At 64.4% G+C, this 16,535-nt stretch overlaps 1 protein-coding gene across 1 annotated transcript; it reads right to left on the reverse strand.

The window, feature by feature from the left end:
- Positions 1–1,940: 1,940 nt before the first annotated feature.
- Positions 1,941–5,375, reverse strand: ARC (activity regulated cytoskeleton associated protein). Its single transcript, XM_016959966.4, has 3 exons — positions 3,376–5,375; positions 3,000–3,144; positions 1,941–2,749 (listed from the first exon to the last, which is right to left on the reverse strand). Exon 1 carries the CDS (start codon positions 5,161–5,163, stop codon positions 3,973–3,975), a length of 1,191 nt encoding a protein of 396 aa, XP_016815455.1. The 5' UTR covers positions 5,164–5,375; the 3' UTR covers positions 1,941–2,749; positions 3,000–3,144; positions 3,376–3,972.
- Between the last annotated feature and the right edge of the window lie 11,160 nt (positions 5,376–16,535).

Here is a 16,535-nt window from a genome sequence, read left to right on the forward strand (position 1 = left end):
AATCCAGTGTCCCCACAAAGGCAGGGGAGGCTGACCTCCCACAGCCCCTCGAAATCCAGAGTCCCCCCAAAGGCAGGGGAGGCTGACGTCCCGCAACCCCTCGGAATCGTGTCCCCAAAAAGGCGGGGGAGGCTGACCTCCTGCAGCCCCTCCGAATCCAGTGTCCCCACAAAGGCAGGGGAGGCTGACCTCCCGCAGCCCCTCAGAATCCAGTGTCTCCACAAAGGCGGGGGAGGCTGACCTCCCACAGCCCCCCAAAATCCAGTGTCCCCACAAAGGCAGGGGAGGCTGACGTCCCGCAGCCCCTCGGAATCCAGTGTCCCCACAAAGTCAGGGGAGACTGACCTCCCTCAGCCCCTCAGAATCCAGTGTCCCCACAAAGGCAGGGGAGGCTGACCTCCCGCAGCCCCTTGGAATCCAATGTCCCCACAAAGGCAGGGGAGGCTGACGTCCCGCAGCCCCTCGGAATCCAGTGTCCCCACAAAGTCAGGGGAGACTGACCTTCTGCAGCCCCTCGGAATCCAGTGTCCCCACAAACGCAGGGGAGGCTGACGTCCCGCAGCCCCTCGGAATCCAGTGTCCCCACAAAGTCAGGGGAGACTGACCTCCCGCAGCCCCTCAGAATCCAGTGTCCCCACAAAGGCAGGGGAGGCTGACCTCCCGCAGCCCCTCGGAATCCAATGTCCCCACAAAGGCAGGGGAGGCTGACCTCCCGCAGCCCCTCAGAATCCAGTGTCCCCACAAAGGCGGGGGAGGCTGACCTCCCGCAGCCCCTCGGAATCCAGTGTCCCCACAAAGGCGGGGGAGGCTGACCTCCCGCAGCCCCTCAGAATCCAGTGTCCCCACAAAGGCAGGGGAGGCTGACCTCCCGCAGCCCCTCGGAATCCAGTGTCCCCACAAAGGCGGGGGAGGCTGACCTCCCGCAGCCCCTCGAAATCCAGTGTCCTCACAAAGGCAGGGGAGGCTGACGTCCTGCAGCCCCTCAGAATCCAGTGTCCACACAAAGGCGGGGGAGGCTGACCTCCCGCAGCCTCTCGGAATCCAGTGTCCCCAAAAAGGCGGTGGAGGCTGACCTCCCGCAGCCCCTCGGAATCCAGTGTCCTCACAAAGGCGGGGGAGGCTGACCTCCCGCAGCCCCTCAGAATCCAGTGTCCCCACAAAGGCGGGGGAGGCTGACCTCCCGCAGCCCCTCGGAATCCAGTGTCCCCAAAAAGGCAGTGGAGGCTGACCTCCCGCAGCCCCTCGGAATCCAGTGCCCCCACAAACGCAGGGGAGGCTGACCTCCCACAGCCCCTCAGAATCCAGTGCCCCCACAAAGGTGGGGGAGGCTGATGTCCCGCAGGGCATCAAGTTACCCTTGTTTCCAAGTTCTTCAGCACAGATGCTCTGAGGATAGATGCCCTGTTTTGCAGATAAGGAAACTGAGGCTCAGAGAGACCAAGTTCATGATCTGGCAACCAGGAATGGCCAGGGTCCCCTCCCAGCTGGGGTCTGCGCTGACTAGGTCCGCAGGGCTCCGGAGCCTGAGATGGCTGTGTGGGCCAAGCCCTAGTTGTAATCCCCCCATGCACCCAGCTGTACACCCCATGTGCCAGTAGGACTTACAGAGGGGCAGGCCTGAGCTCAGCATGAACAGGGCTGCCCCAGTCAGCAGTCACCCTCACTGATGGCCACCTCGGGCCTGGAGGCAGGGCTGAGCTAGGCCTAGTGGGCTGCAATGGGGCTGTAGTGGGGCTGCAGTGTGGATCCCTGAGGGTGCTTCCCCCTGAGGATCCAGGACCCTGATGGAGGCTGCCCTGTTGGTGCTCCCCCGAGCCCCCGGAGACCTCTCACTACACCCATGGGGTCTCCAGGGTCACCCTCTGGGCCGGGGGACCTGTGTCTGCAGCTCCACCCCTGCCCAGCCCAAGCACACAGAAGAAACAACATGAACACTCCAGGAAGTTTCAGTGTTTTATTAACAAAATCTTACAAAAAGAGTCTGTCTTTGGGGTAAGGTGCACAGGGCCTGGACCGACATTTAAGGCCTGGTCTGTGTGGGGCAAGGGGCAGGGGTTGGCCACAGCCTCATGAGGTTTCCAGGGTCTTCACAGGCTCCAGGGCTTCCCCAAAGCCTGTGCCAGCCTTGAGGATTGGTTATGGCTTATGTGCAAAAATAAAATCTGTGGGGCTGGCAGGGTGTGGGCTGAAGACTTGTCAGAGTGGTCTGCAGGGCTGGTCGCCCAGTGGACAAGGCAGAACGATGAACCCTGAGCCAGCACCTGCTTAGGCTGCAGACGCTAGTGGCCCACCAGCACCAGGGTTCTGGTGTCGGGGCAGGGCAGAATGCCTGGAAGCGCCCCAGGAGACATGGCTTCTGGGATGTCCTTCCTGCAGCTGAGCTCAGGGCTGCTGGGCAGGGGTAGGAGCTGTGGCCCCAGCCTTGGGGCTCATGAAAGCCTCTGGCAGAGAGGATGGCCTGGCAGCGGGCGGGGTTTCCCTGCTGGGAGGGAGGCAGGGCCCGACTCCTGCTGCAGTGGCTCTGGGGACGGGCAGCTGGCGGCCAGCGGGGCGGGCTTAGGGGCAGGGCCTGGCCCTCGCGCTGGCGCTCAGGGCTAAGCTGGGGCTCCTGCCCTCTGCTGCAGCCGACTTCTCTCTGTAGCCCCCCTCTGGGCTGTCCTGGGACTTCGCCTCCCACGCAGGCAGCCTGCAAGGTGAGGGGTGGGTGGTGCCCAGCACAGCAGCAAAGACTTTGTGGGAACCTTGAGACCTGAAAGAAGAGGAGAGTGGGCAGTGAAGGACCAGGCAGGACAGTAGCCAGGGCTCCACGGGGAGGGGCTGGGGCCGGTGGATGGCGCTGGTCTTCCAAGGCAGAGGCCCCCCGACCCCGTCAGAGCCTCCCAGCGTGCCCGAACACTGGGGAGTGGCCTGGGCCCCAGGGTGTCTGGGGTCTGGGGAGGAGCTCATTTGGCCGGGACAGCTGATGGTGGGGTCTGGGTGGAAGGGTGGTGCTCCGTTACCTGTTGTCACTCTCCTGGCTCTGATGGTGCCAGCTGCTGCCTCAGCCGGATTTGAGGACTCAGCCCCTCTGGGACCCTCCGCCTGCCACGGGTGAGTCATGAGCTGAGCTCTGATTCTCCTCCAGGCGGGCGTGAATCACTGGAGCTGGGGGAGAGAAAGCGCGGGTCCATGTGAGAGCTGGCTCAGCAAACTGCCCCTGCCTCCCACCCGGCCCACTCTCCCCAATGCCCCCTTCCATGATGCCAGCCCCACCCCATCCCTTTGGCTAACTTGCTGGGGGCCCAAGCCTCAGTGGGCTCTCCTAGAAAACAGCCTCCGGATCCCGCCAGCTCTCAGATGCCCCACAGCCGGTACTGCCTTGGGGCAGGGGCTCACCTGAGGGGCCAGGAAGCACCGGGACATCAGGTCTGCTCTGCTGCGTGTGTGACTTCTACTCTCCCCTGGGAGGAGGGGGCCGCGCTGCCCGAGGCTGGCCAGCTGCCCTGGGAGGCAGGGAGGGCGTCAGCTGGCTCTGCGGATGCCGGGAGAGGGCGGCGGCGCCGGAAGTCGAGGCTCCCTCAGCATTGGCTCTGCCCTAGCTTCTGCTCTGGGTGTCCCATGAGCTTGGTGGCCGCTGGCCCCTGCCATCCGGACACTTGGTTTTCTGGATGTCCAGAGGGCCTGGGCGTTGTAGCAGAATGAGGAAGCTGGGGTGTTCTGTGATGGCCTGAGAGTGTGGAGGGTGGGGTCCAGGCCGGAAAGACAGACGGAGGGAGGGTGATGGGTGGAGCCCTGCAGGGGGGAGGGCTCTTTGCCGCTGGGTGCGGTGCTCACATCTGGATGACACGAGTGTGTGCAAGTCCGCCCGGAGCTCGAGGGGGCACCCAGCTGGACCAGGGCTTCCCCTGCAGGAGTCAGCCCCAGCTCAAAAGTCCTGGTGGGCAAAGCCACAGGCTGGATGTAGTGGGCAGGCTGGGGGCTCCGGGATGCCCTCTACTCGGGCTGGGTCGGGTCACTGGCCACGGACTCGCTGTTGGGGGCGGGCGTGAGGGTCTCCGCCTCATCCTCCGCCGGGAGGTGGGGGCCGGCCGGCTCGGCCGCCTGCTCCAGGTCATCCTGCACCTCCATGCCCCTCTGGATGAGCTGCTCCAGGGTCTTGGGCAGGGGGTGGCGCAGGAAACGCTTGAGCTTGGGCTGCAGGGTGCCCACCACGTACTGGATGATCTCCTCCTCGTCCGCGTCCACGTAGAGCGTCTGGTACAGGTCCCGCTTGCGCCACAGGAACTGGTCCAGCGGCTCGCCCTGCTTCTGCGGCAGGTCCAGCTCGCGCTGGATGGCCTCTCGGGACAGCGTGCCCTCGCTGTACTGCAGGAACTCCTTCTTGAACTCCACCCAGTTCTTCACGGAGCCCTGCTTGAACTCCCACCACTTCTTGGCCGGCCCGTTCATGTGATTCTGGATCTGGGACAGCCAGTACTCCTCAGAGCCGCCCACCTGCCGCAAGTACTCCTCTAGGTGGCTCAGGAACTCTCGAGGGTCCTCGAAGATCTGCGTGTCCACGCCGGGGCTGGGCTGCCCGTCCTCGCCGGGGACCCACGGCTGGTACTGCTGGGCCTCGGCGGGCTCCTGCCCGGGCAGCTCGCCAGCGGCTGGGGGCGGGGTGATGGCGTAGGGGCTGACGGTGTAGTCGTAGCCGTCTGCCTCGTGGCAGTAGCTCTCGGGACCCCCCACGCCCACGGAAACGGTGTGGCGGGCTGACTCGCTGCCCACCGGGTACTTGCCGCCCGTGGACTCCAGGCGGTCGGCCCAGCGCTCCAGGCGGTAGAACACCTCGCGCCACACGTGCATCTCGCGCTTGACCCAGCGCTCCAGGTTGGCGATGGTCTCCTGGCAGCGGCACAGGCAGGCCTTGATGGACTTCTTCCAGCGCTGCGAGTCGCTCGTGGGCACGTAGCCGTCCAGGTTGCTCTCCAGCTTCCCGACCGACCGGTGCAGCCCCTTCAGCTCGCGCTCCACCTGCTTGGACACCTCGGCCAGCAGGTGCCGGTGCGTCCGCCGCACGTGCTCCAGCATCTCGGCCCGGCACTTCCCGATCTGCAGGATCACGTTGGGCTTGGCCACCTGCCCGCCCCGCGGCCCGGGGTAGGCGTGGAGCCCGCCGCTGGTCCGGTGGTCCAGCTCCATCTGTGCGCAGGTGCTCCGGCAGGCGGCAAACTCCTCGGGGCGGACGGAGGGTGGTCCGGCTCTGGGGTCCGGCGGCCTGGGTCCCGTGCGGAGCTGCGGGGAGCGCCTGTCTGTCGCTGCGGGCCGGCGGCGGGGCCGGCGGAGCACGCCCGGGGAGGCAGGTCCGGCTCGGCTGCTGCGGAGGGAGGACGCGGCGCCCGAGCTCTGCGCTGAGTCCTGGCCGCCGGCTCTTTATGCAGCCAGCGAGGCCCGTGGGCGGCCGGCTCGCCGAGCCCGGTTTCTCATTGGCCCAGCCGCAGGCTCCCCGCCAGCGCCCCGCCCGCGCCCCTGCAGGCCCCGCCCTGCGCCCACTCGGCTCCCGGGCGGCAAGGGACGGGAGGTCCCACCCCCTGCACACATGGCGGGGCCGGGATGACTAATCCCTCCGCTCCGTACCTCCCACCCCGGGCGGCGGGGCTCATTCAGCCTGCGGGGACCGAGGGACTGAGCCGGGCACTGGGCGCCCCTCCCACGCCCCCTCCCGGGCGCTGGGCGGGCTGTCATCTGCTGCCTCCCAGGGTCCCAAGGTGGGCTTCCTCCTCTCCACTCACCTCTCTCTTTGGGGGGCTGGAGGGGGCTGGCGCTGGCCACTGCTCTCCTGGGTCCTCACTGCCCCTGACCCCGCCCGCCCAGCTCTGCAGGATGTGCAGCTGAGCCCGGGAAGGACCCTCACCATCAGCCTCTGTGCCCAGGGGCTCAGCAAGTCTCCATGTGAGCTCCCAGATGTGGCTTTGAGCTCCCACTCACTCCTGCCCGGGTCCTGAGTCCAGGTCTTGGGCTCTGTGTGAGGGACGCACAGCCAGGCAGAGGCTCTCTCTGCCTGGCCCTGGCGTTGGTGTGCATGGGTGACAGGGGCCCATGTGGCAGTGACTGGACAGGGCTGCCCCATGCCCCCATACGCAGGTCTCTGGTGAGGCCCAATACTTTTCTGTGTTTCCAGGGAAATCTGGCAGCTGCTACCTGGGGGGCTGGGGTTTGGAGGACATGGAGGGGACATTCAGCCCCCAGTGAAGGGAAATGGGCCCTGAAGACCCTGGCTATATCAAGAACCTGGCCAGAGGCTCCAAGACTTCTAAGAGGAAGGAAGAGGGGAGGAGAGAGGGAGACAGGGAGGGAGGTGGAAAGAGGGAAAGGAGAAGGGGAGGGAGGAGAGGCGAGGAGGGAGAGGGAGGGGGCCCGGTGCTGGCAGCACGGTGCATCAGGAGAGGCAGAGGGAAGCCAAGCACCATATAAGGAGCGGGGCTCCGGAAGCCGAGACTCCCTCGGGAGGGAGGTCCCTTCTGCCTCCCTGGCAACCTGGCGGGGGTAGGGACGCCCTTCCTGAGTTACTCCAGTGCTGGCTGGATAGGCATGGGTCTCAGGTCCTCTGATGTTACCCAGGCAGGGGTGACACACACCATTCCCCACAGCCAGAGGGCCATGAGGACATCATCGCTGACAATCAAGACATCTTGTTCCTGCTGCCAGCTGCCCTTTCCCTCTCTCAGACACACACATGCTGCACACTCACACCCCCACATACACACTCATAGCCCCCACTCCTCTAACCCCACCCCACACACTCATGCCCTCACTCACAGCCCCCACACACACTCATACCCCCCACTCATAGCTCCCCCATACACACTCATACCCCCCACTCATAGCTCCCACACACACACTCATACCCCCCACTCACAGCCCTCAGCTCCCCCCAGCATCCCCTGTCTTATTCAGGCACTCAAGGGCACACAGGTGCCCACTTGCTGGAATCCCCACTCCCTGCCAACCCTCTGAGCCCCCCCCCCCAACCGGCTCTCCCGGGGAGCCCTCTCCCCGCCTCAGAGCCAGTCTGTCTCCTCCTTCCTTCCGCCCCTGGGGGGGAATGTCTTTCTGGCAAAAAAACTCCCCAAAAATGGCTCTCCTGGCATTTCTAATTAAAGGTAAGTGGGCGGACAGAGAAGGGAGGGCGGAGGGGCACCACGGAGCTGGGAGGGGGAGCCAGGCAGAGAAGTCTCCAGCACAGGGACCTTCCCGCTTCTCCACTGCGGAATCCCGGGGAGAGGAGCTGGGTGGGCACATGCGGGACGGGCAGACGCCAGCAGCCTTGGGTGAGTGCAGCCAAGGGCCACATGTCTGGGTTGGGGCCAGCCTGAGCCTGTAGGTGTTGTCTGGGTGCTGGGCACTGACCGTGCATGTGTGTCCATTGTGAGAGCCAGCACTTCAATGACCAGGGGCCAGCCCCGCCAGGGTTTACAAGCCCGTGTGGCCCCTGACGTCCCCGCCAGGGCACAGCTCTTAGGCCTCTGGCCAGCAGTGGCCTCCAGCTGCCACCCCCACCCGAGGCATCAGCAAGCTGACAAGGAGGCAGGACTAGGGACACGTGAGCCAAGGTCATAGGTGGTGCCGCTGCCTCAGTTCCCTCACCTGTGTGGAGGGAGCCAGGCCTGGAGAAGGGTGAGTGCCCAAGGTGGCCCGGTGAGCAAGGCAGGGCTGAGCAGGAGCTCAGCTGGTGAGCAGGGCTCACCAGGAGCCAGGCCCTTGGTGAGGAATCCTGGTGTCCTCTGCTCAATGCCCCGTGGCCCATCACCACCCCTGTCACCTGCTAAACAGCAAGCCAGAAGTGGCCAAGCCGAGACCGGTGGGAGAGCACAGTGCCTGCCCTGGATGGCACGAGGGCAGGCAGCGTCGGGGGTGCCACGCGGAGCCCCGTCTTCCCCTCCCCAACCCCCTCCAGCAGGGTCTGCAGAGGCTGTGAATGCAGGCCTGAGCTGACAGGTGACAGGCAACAGCCGCAGCTGCCAGGAACACTTAATCGCTGCCCAATTATCGCCCCAGAAGCCCTCACCAAACCCCCGCACTGCAGCCTCGGGAAAGGAGGCCAGGCTGACTCCCATCCACCTGGGGCGGGGGCCTCTCCTGACAGGGGCCTGCCCTGCTTCTCTCTCCAGCCCACCCCCACCCCGTGCCCGTCCCTGACAGCCACTGGAGCAGCATGGCTTGGGGATGCAGGTGGGGGAAGGAACAGGGGAAGGGGGTGGGGGCTAGACCTGCACAAGGAGATTGGGAGCACCTGGGGGATCCCCACTCTCAAAGCCAACCTGGTCTGCTGCTGCGCAGGTCTGACAACTCTGAGGCCCCACCTGCCTGAGAGGAGGGGTCCTGCAGGGGAGGGTGGGGTAGCCCATGACCCCCAGGTTCTGTTCACGGTTGAGATCTCCACCAGGCTCACAACAGCCTCGAAGGACCTCTTAGTGCTGGTTCCTGAGCCCCCACCACCTAGGTTCCCAGAGGCGTGCGGGTACCTGCTCTGAAAGGCAGGGGCCACCCTGTGCCCTGGGCCTCCCTTCTCCTTCTGGGGTGCCCAGCCACCTCTGCTCCTGCCTGATCAGAGCGAAGGGAGTCAGCTCTCTCCCTGCAGCCCCAGACCGTCTCAGCCCTGGCTGACCCACTCCGGCAGGGCCTTTCTGGGTTGCCAGGAGCGTTCACAGGGCAGCTGCTGACCTGGGGCATCCTGCTGCTCCCCCAGGCTGGCCCTGCTGATCCCGGGTGCCGGCAGTTAGCGCTGCTCAGCAGGGAGAGGCAAACACAGGCTCCTTCAGGCCAGAGCTCACACCCACCCCCACTCACACACATGCGCAAACACATGGGCACACGCAGAGGCACACACCTCCCCCATCTCCCCTGCCTCCAGGCTCTGTCCTCTTTGGAAACAACCCAGAGGGCCCCCAACTCTGCCTTGGCCCCCCACATCACTGTCTTCATAAAGGCCCTTCCTCACCTGCCCACTGCTGGCCACACACACCTGCCCACCCCACCCTTTGCACACATTCCGGGGCTCCTGCTGCCCTTCTGTGTGGGCTGTGTGGAGTGAGGAGCCGGCAGCAGAGAAGGAATGCGGCAGTCCCAGGGGTTGGTTCGGGCACCCGCCCCCCACATGTGACCACTCCCCAGCCTTGTGGCCTCATCTGTCACCATCTACTGCCCGGTGGGGCTGGAAGAGAAGAACCAGGCTGCCCTATGCCCTCAGGGTGCCCACTGCTTGCCCAGGCTGCATGGCCAGACCTGGAGGCCAGCCTCTCAGCCACCTGCTCCCACCGGGTGTCCCTTGCTGTCCAGCCCAGGGCTCCACAGGCTGCAGGAGCTGCTGACCTCTGACCTCGCTGGGCTCCCAGGCTGGACTCCCACCCCAGGTATCCTCTTTTCCTGTTGCCTCTTCCTCGCAGGCACAGGGCAAGGCTGTCCCAGCTGCCTGGCCTGGCTGAGTCCCTGCACCACCCTACAGGTGGTGCCCATAGGTGAACGCCTGAGCGTAAGCAGGGCCTGGTCCAGAGCAGACACTGGCGAGGGGTCTGAGGGCTGGAATGGTTCCTGTTCCATTCCTTTCTAGTCAGGAAACATTGGACAGTTGCTCACCTGAGCCTCAGCTTTCCATCCGTAAAGTGGGTGGCAATGCCAAGGCCTCGAGGGGTGGCCGGGAGCTCCGGGGCTCCAGGAGCCTCGTCCCTGGCCTCGTGCCACCTGGTCTGGCGAGTTTTCTCCCAGCCGTTCCTGCCGGAGCCTCTCGTCAGTGCCAGTCTGGAGCCTGAGAAGTGGCCAGGGGCCCCGCCCTCAGCTCCTCAGGAGAGGTTCTGGGGGCTTCTTCGCCCTGCCCACCTCCTCTGTTCTCTGAGGCCTGGCCAGCGCCCGCCCCCGGTGTCGCTCCTGCAGTGGTGGCACAGACCTGGTGGCAAGTTGCAGGGGCAGCTGGCGGATATGGGTCCAGGCAGCTGGAGGACACCAGGGCCCTGCTGTCTCCGTCCTGAGGGCCACCTGCAGTGGGGACGGGCCAGGGTAGGCAGAGAGCAGAGCTGAGGATGAGGGTCCCAGTCCACCTCCAGAGCATGGGGGGGTGCACAGCAGGCCAGGGCTGAGCCTGGGGAAAAGACCAAGGAGGCACAAAGGACTGAGGTGGGAAAGTAGAGGGGCAGAGGAGAGGCCGGGGCGCAGCTGCTCCTGCTTGGCCACCCAGGTAGATGCTCTCGCCTCAGCTTCCACAGGGGTCCTTAGGGGTGGGAGGACCTGCCCCAGGCTGCTGAGCGGGCAAGTGACAGAGTTGAGGCCGTCGTCCATCAACCCACCTGCCCGACCTCCAGCCTCATAGCTGCTGCAGCCCGACAGCCTCTGTGAGAGCCCTGGAGGGGACCAGGGTGGAATGGGGCAGGGTTCTTAGGAGACCCCCATCAGTGATGGGCACAGTGCTTGGTGTTCCCAAGGTGGCAACAAGGGCTGGGAAAGACCCTGAGGGATGAGAGGGGCCCCAAGGAGTGGGCTGGCTCTGGCACTGGTGCAGAAGATGGAAGCTGATGGCCTGGGGGCCAGTGGGAGATGGGTGCAGGGCAGGTGGGCCTAGGGGCCTCCGACACCCCCTCCCTCTGCAGCCTCTGCAGCCTCCCCAGACCCCTGGGGCTGCGGGAACATTTTCTTTCTGCCCCCCCACCCCACCATCCCCCCCCCCCCCACAACTGCTCCTTCCTTCCTCTTCTCCTGTTGGCAGGCTCTGTGCTGCTGCGTCCCTGTCCCTGGAACAAGCAGCCTGTTCGTTCCGGGCCCCCACACACCAGACCCTCCTCCTTCCTCCTTCCTCCTTCCTGCCTCCTGCCTCAGCGCCTCCCAGTCCAGCCTCCAAGGAAAGTTCTGTATTTTTCCAGCCAGTCTGGCCTAGCTGCACAGGCATCCCTTCAGGGCCGGTGGGGTCACGAGAGCCCAGGCCTCCACCGACCATGGGCAGACAAGGGACATGCGCTCCTCACCACCGCCACCCCAGCCATGCACGGAAGGGGAAATCGAGGTCCAGAGAGGGCCAGGGATTAGCCTGAGCCACACAGCAAGGAAGGCCAGAGCCACGGCAGGAAGTGTGTCTGGGGTCTCTGGGGTCTTGGGGAGACCTCCAACCTCCCAGAGGTGTCCCATGGACACTTCCATTTCCTGTGTGACTGTAGGTGAGTTCCCTAAGCCTCCACGCCCTCTCTGGCCTCAGTTTCCTCGCTGAGGCAGTGCTCCCAGGAAGCTCCAGCTCCGCCCTGCCCCGTCGGTGTGGTGATCAGTCATTCCGTCAACAAAAGTGCCCGAGACAGGCTTGGCAGGTACTAAGCCAGATGGAGGCATGACCCTGGGAGGGGGTGGAGTGCAAAGAGGTGCAGAGCACCCCATAAAATAAGGGGGTGGGCATCGCCATGCCCCCTGCAGGCTTTGCCACCCATCAGCACCAGCAAGTCGCCCCACCCAGAGCTCTGCAAAGGACACCCACAGCTCTTTCCTTCCGGGTGCTCTTGCTGGGGGGTCAGGCTGGTCCCCTCTGACTGGCACTGCCCACGCTGGGACATTGCAGGAGGGCCATCTGGGCACTGCGGGAGCAGATCCTGGGTGCACATGGGGAGACAGGTGTGCTGGCAGGAACAGCAGGCGGGGCTGAGCTCAGGAGGCGCCTCACAGCGGGTGCCTCCAGCCTGGTCTGTGCACGGGATGAAGAACCAGGCACCGCTCATCGTGCATCTCCACAAGGCACTGTGTGACTTCATGCAAGCCGCTCAACCTCTCTGGCCCCACGTCCTTGTCCACAGGGGCAGAGTGGACCGAATGGAGGCTGAGGTCCCTCTCAGCTTGGGTGGTGTGGCAGAGGGTGAGGAGGAGCCCATGGGCCCTGGATCACCAGCCTCCCTCCACCCAGAATGCCCCGTCCACTCCACTGCCCACCACCCTCTGTGCAATTGACAAACATCCTGGTGTTAACGCCTAAGCATAAAGAGTCGGCTTTGCTGTGTTGTCTGAACCTGGGCCCAACGTCACTGCCTCCAGGAAGCCTTCCTGACCTCCTCGTTCCATGTTGATTGAGTCTTCTGCGTGCCTTGGCCTCCCCTGTGTGTGCTACCAGAGGAGCCCCTGAGCACAAATGCAGTCTTCCTGCATGTCTCTGTGTGTGTGTGTGCATGTGTGTGAGTGTACGAGTGTGTGTGTGACTGTGTGTGTGAGTGTGTGTGAGTGTGAGTGGGTGGGCCAGGGTACCCGTCTCTTGCACACCTACTGGGGTGTGCCCTGAGCTTGCCCTGGGCACACGGAACCTGGTTCTGGCTCCATTGGAGATGCTCTGACCCCCGAGGTGTGGAGGCCAGCAGTGGGCAGGTGAGGAAGGGCATCTGTGAAGAGGGTGGTGTGGGGGGCCAAGGAGGAGCAGGGGGGCATCTGGGTTCTTTCCAAAGAGGGCAGAGCCTGGAGGCAGGGGAGATAGGGGAGGGATAGGTCCGGGGCCTGCCTCACCTTGGCCAGGATGCCAGCCTGGAGCTGGTGGGGAGGATGGAAAAGGGAGGACAGTGGGGGCAGAGAGGGACAGGCAGATGGGGAGTGGCTTTGCTGGGTTTAAGAGCTGTTTAGGGGTCCAGGGCTGAGGGGGAGCTGGGGTCCCCAGTGTCAGGTTGCCAGCACGGAGCTGGGGACGAGCATGAGGGGGACTTGTAAGGAGCCACTGGAGTCCGGCCTGGGGGGGCTGGAGCCTGGCGCTCCCCCACACTGGGTCCCCAGCCAGGCCGTGTGCCCACCCCACACCTCCCTGGACGCCCACCTGGCCCAGATTGTGCTGCAGGAACCCTGAGGGTGGCTGCCCCAAAATCAGGACGAAGGATTCACTGCCAGCTGGCCAGGCCAGACGCCCCCAGAGCTGGGGGTTCAGGATGCCCGTGCCAGGGAGGGGGTGGCGTCCAGGACTGTACGCTGCCCCCACCCTGATGGCTGCGCTTTCCTGCTGTTCTCTGCATCTCCATTTCAATCTCTCCCCAGTGCCAGCCAGGCTGCCAGCAACCCCAGCTCACTTCCGGAGCCATAAAAGGAGAGACGCTGAGAATAGCGCGGCTGTGACGCGGCCAGGAGCTCCTCACGCATGCAGACTCTGCACCACCCGCCCGCCCGCCCGCTCTCTGAGGTGCTGGCCTGAAGGGACCCCTGCCCAGCCCGAGCCCTACCAGGATTGGACAACCTGGGACCCCGGCTGGGAGGTCAGGAGCCAGGGGTCATGCAGCCCTGCCTTGGCTCCCGTATGACACTGCAGGCTGCCGTGCTCCTGGGATTTGGCATCACCATCCCCTGCTCCCAGGCCCTGGGCCCCACGAGGGCACAGCACCACGGGAGGGGCAGGCAGCAGAGGGCGGTGGGAGGCACCCCTGTCCCAAGAGGTCCCGGCCCTGCCTAGTGGCCCTTTAGGCTCCCACAAATTCCCAGGGACCCTTCCTGAGGCAGAGGGAGTTGGCTCTGCACTGGACATGGCTTGGGGCTCACAGATGGGGACAGTTGTTGCCTACTGAGGGCCAGCAGGTGCTGGGAGTTGGGTCATCTTCTCTCCAAGGTCTTGCCTTCCCTAGGAGATGAGGGAGATGCTGAGACCCAGAGGGCAGAGCCTCCTCCTCGCCAGGTCCCAGCACCACATCCCCAGACACCATGGGTGCCCGCATCTGCCCTGGGCACCCCCAGCTCACTCGTGAGGCTCAGCAGTGGGGAGTGTGATGGGACACAGGGCTGGTGGCTTGGGTGGTCACGCTGGTCCCTGAGCTCAGAGGGGCCGTGCTGGGTTTAGCACTGTGCGATTTGGATTCATTTTTGGACAAAGGGCCTCTGTTTTCATTTTGTGCTGGACCCCAGCCATTATGCCACTGGTCCCTCCTACCAGGGTCTCCTTCCTGGTCCTAGGGTGGGGGTGGGGAGCCCACTGTGCTGTGTGTTTCTGGAAAAGCAGGTGGCAGCACAGGTCCTGTGGTGAGACAAGGAGGGCCCTGCTGTGTGCCGGGCACCTTGCTGAGTCTCAGAACAGCCGGGAGGGTGATCAGTGTCACCCCACTTTACAGATGAGGAAACTGAGGCACAGAGATGGCAAGGGGTATGCCGGGGAACCCGGGCCATAGTGAATGACCGAGCTGCGATTTGTACTCAGGCTCTCCTGGCCCTGAGGCCGCCAGTCCTCAGCCTGCTGCCATCTGCTGCTCCCAAGAGCCGGGCCGGTGTCCTCAGGAAACCCACTGAGCTGACCGTGGGGCAGCCAGTTGGGGAGGCTCAACTGGTGAGAAGCCTGGGTGGTCTTCATGGGCAGGACCAGGGCCATGTGAGCCCATGTCCCTCTGTTGCATCTTGGTCCTAAGGTGCATCCGGTGGCAGATCTGGGGCTTGGGAGGGCATGGCAGGCTGAGGGGGCTGCAGAGCCCTGGGCAGGCCGGGGGAGCCCAGGGGTGGAGAGGCAGCTGGCAGAAGCGCATCCATCTCTCTGACACCGCCTGGTCACTGCACGCTGGCGCTGAGCCTCTGAGCAGCCTGGGTGGTGGGTGGGTCAGGGAAGGTCAGGGTGGGGTCAGCACCCGCCCTAGCCACTGGACTTCTCTCACTGTCCCTGGAAAGGGGACCAGGAGGGGCCTTCTCCTCTCCCTTTTTCCCTCTCCCAGGCCAGTGACCTCTGAGGCCCCAAAGGGTCAGGAATTGCTGAGATCACAGAGGAGGGGGTGCACCAAGCTTGCCCTCTGCTCCCCACTCCAGGGACTATGAAACTCGAATGTCACAGAGTCCTCTAAAAATGCATTTGTTCCTTCCTGGGCCAAGTCAGACTGGGGATCAGATCCCCAGTGGAGAGGCAGCACCTGAGGGTGGGGCCCGCCCAAGAGAAGAGCAGGGTGCCTCAGGGGCAGCAGAGGAAACTGGGCTGCGAGTTCAGGCTGGGTCAGGGCACCGAGCCGGGCAGGGGCTGCTCTGCTCACAGCTGGCAAGCCTGGATCCACGTGCAGGTGTCTGAAGGAAGGGCTCTGGGACCCCCAGGCCGTCCTCAGGCTCCCCGGCCTTTGGCAGCTTGGGCTGTTCTCCTGGGCCTGGTCCTGCCAGCCCTCCCTCCATACTGGGTCCAGGGCTTAGCGGACACCTTGAGGCCTGCACGCCACCTGCTGGCCGCGCCCCGCCTCGCGCGGTCTCCAGCCGTCCCTGTCTCCCTGTTTCAGTGGTCCCTGTCTCTCCATCTCTCTACCTCTCCCCCCGCCCCGTCTCTCCCTGCCCCTGCCTCGTCTTTGTCCTGCCTCTCTGTCTCGCTCTGTCCCCCTCTGTCGGTCTCTAACCCTTTCTGTCCCTCTCTGGCTCCAGCCCTCGGCCCTCCCTAAGGACAGTGGCCGTTCTCCTCACCCCAGAAAGAGGAGGAGTGGAGAGGGGAGGCCAGGCCCTTTCAGGGCATCCAGATGGAGGCTGGGTCCACAGACTGGATCCCAAGAGGAGACGGGGAGCAGGTGAGGGCCACTTTGGGGGCAGTTGTCTCACCGCCACAGAGACCCTGTCCCCAGAGCTGGTGGTCAGGGAGAAGGCACAGGGCAGGAGGGGTGCATACCCCTCCAGCTTCACCCTTGGATCCGCACCCCACCCCACAAGCATGCCCCACTGAGCTCCAGAAATGTGGGCCTCTCCACACCCCTCAGCAGCCTCTGCAGGCCCCAGACCCACTCCTGGAGACTGAACCCCACCTGAATGTGCCCCTTTCCTTTCCAAAACCTCCAGGACTAAAGCCTCAGCCCTCCTCCTGCCCTCCCTGCCTGAGGGAGCTGAGAACAAGCACCTGAGTGGCTTGGCTTCCACCCAGGCCTCCCCTGCCCTAACAGCCCTGCCCCTCATCCCAGGGAGCTCCTCCTTCCTAGAGCCCTCAGTCTCTCCCCAGGGCCTGCCTGGCACCCACGGTCTCCCTCAGATCTGAGATGCCCCGTTCCAGGGTCTGCACAGGCCTGGGAGATCTGGGGACCCTCAGGGTGGAGGTCAGGCTCCCCCAGACACTGAGCTCGGCCCTGGGAAGTCAGGTTTTCCATATGCGGGACAGAGACCCAGAGACTGACAGAGAGAAGGAGGTGAGATGGGCAACCGGGGGCAGTCAAGCGGCTTCTCAGTGCCCAGGCGTTGCCTGTCCCCCAAAACAGAGGATGGAGACACGGAGACCCCAGGGCCCCCAGTTCAGCCTCAGGAGCCCTAGGAGCCCACCCTTGCCAGAGGCGGAAGGCTAAGGTGTGCACATAGCCACTGGTGAGTGCACTGTTGCCCAATTTTCATAAGCAGGAGCTGCTCCAGGAGCCATGAATCTCCCAGGAACCCTGCTACTGGCCGTGGGAGGGGTGGGCCAGATTCTAGATGCCATTCTCACCCAGAGGCGTGCTCACCAAGGTCTACTGCTCTCCCACAAGGGGCTCAGGCTCTGATCTGAATGCTGAATGTTCCCACATGAATTGCCATAATTATTGTCACAACCACTTCCTCCAACCCCACTGTCAGTCATCACCTCCATCACCACCATCAAAACCACCAACTCTCCCACCACCACA

The sequence above is a fragment of the Pan troglodytes genome, chromosome 7 (assembly GCF_028858775.2).
Source record: "Pan troglodytes isolate AG18354 chromosome 7, NHGRI_mPanTro3-v2.0_pri, whole genome shotgun sequence".
Classification (NCBI taxonomy): domain Eukaryota; kingdom Metazoa; phylum Chordata; class Mammalia; order Primates; family Hominidae; genus Pan; species Pan troglodytes.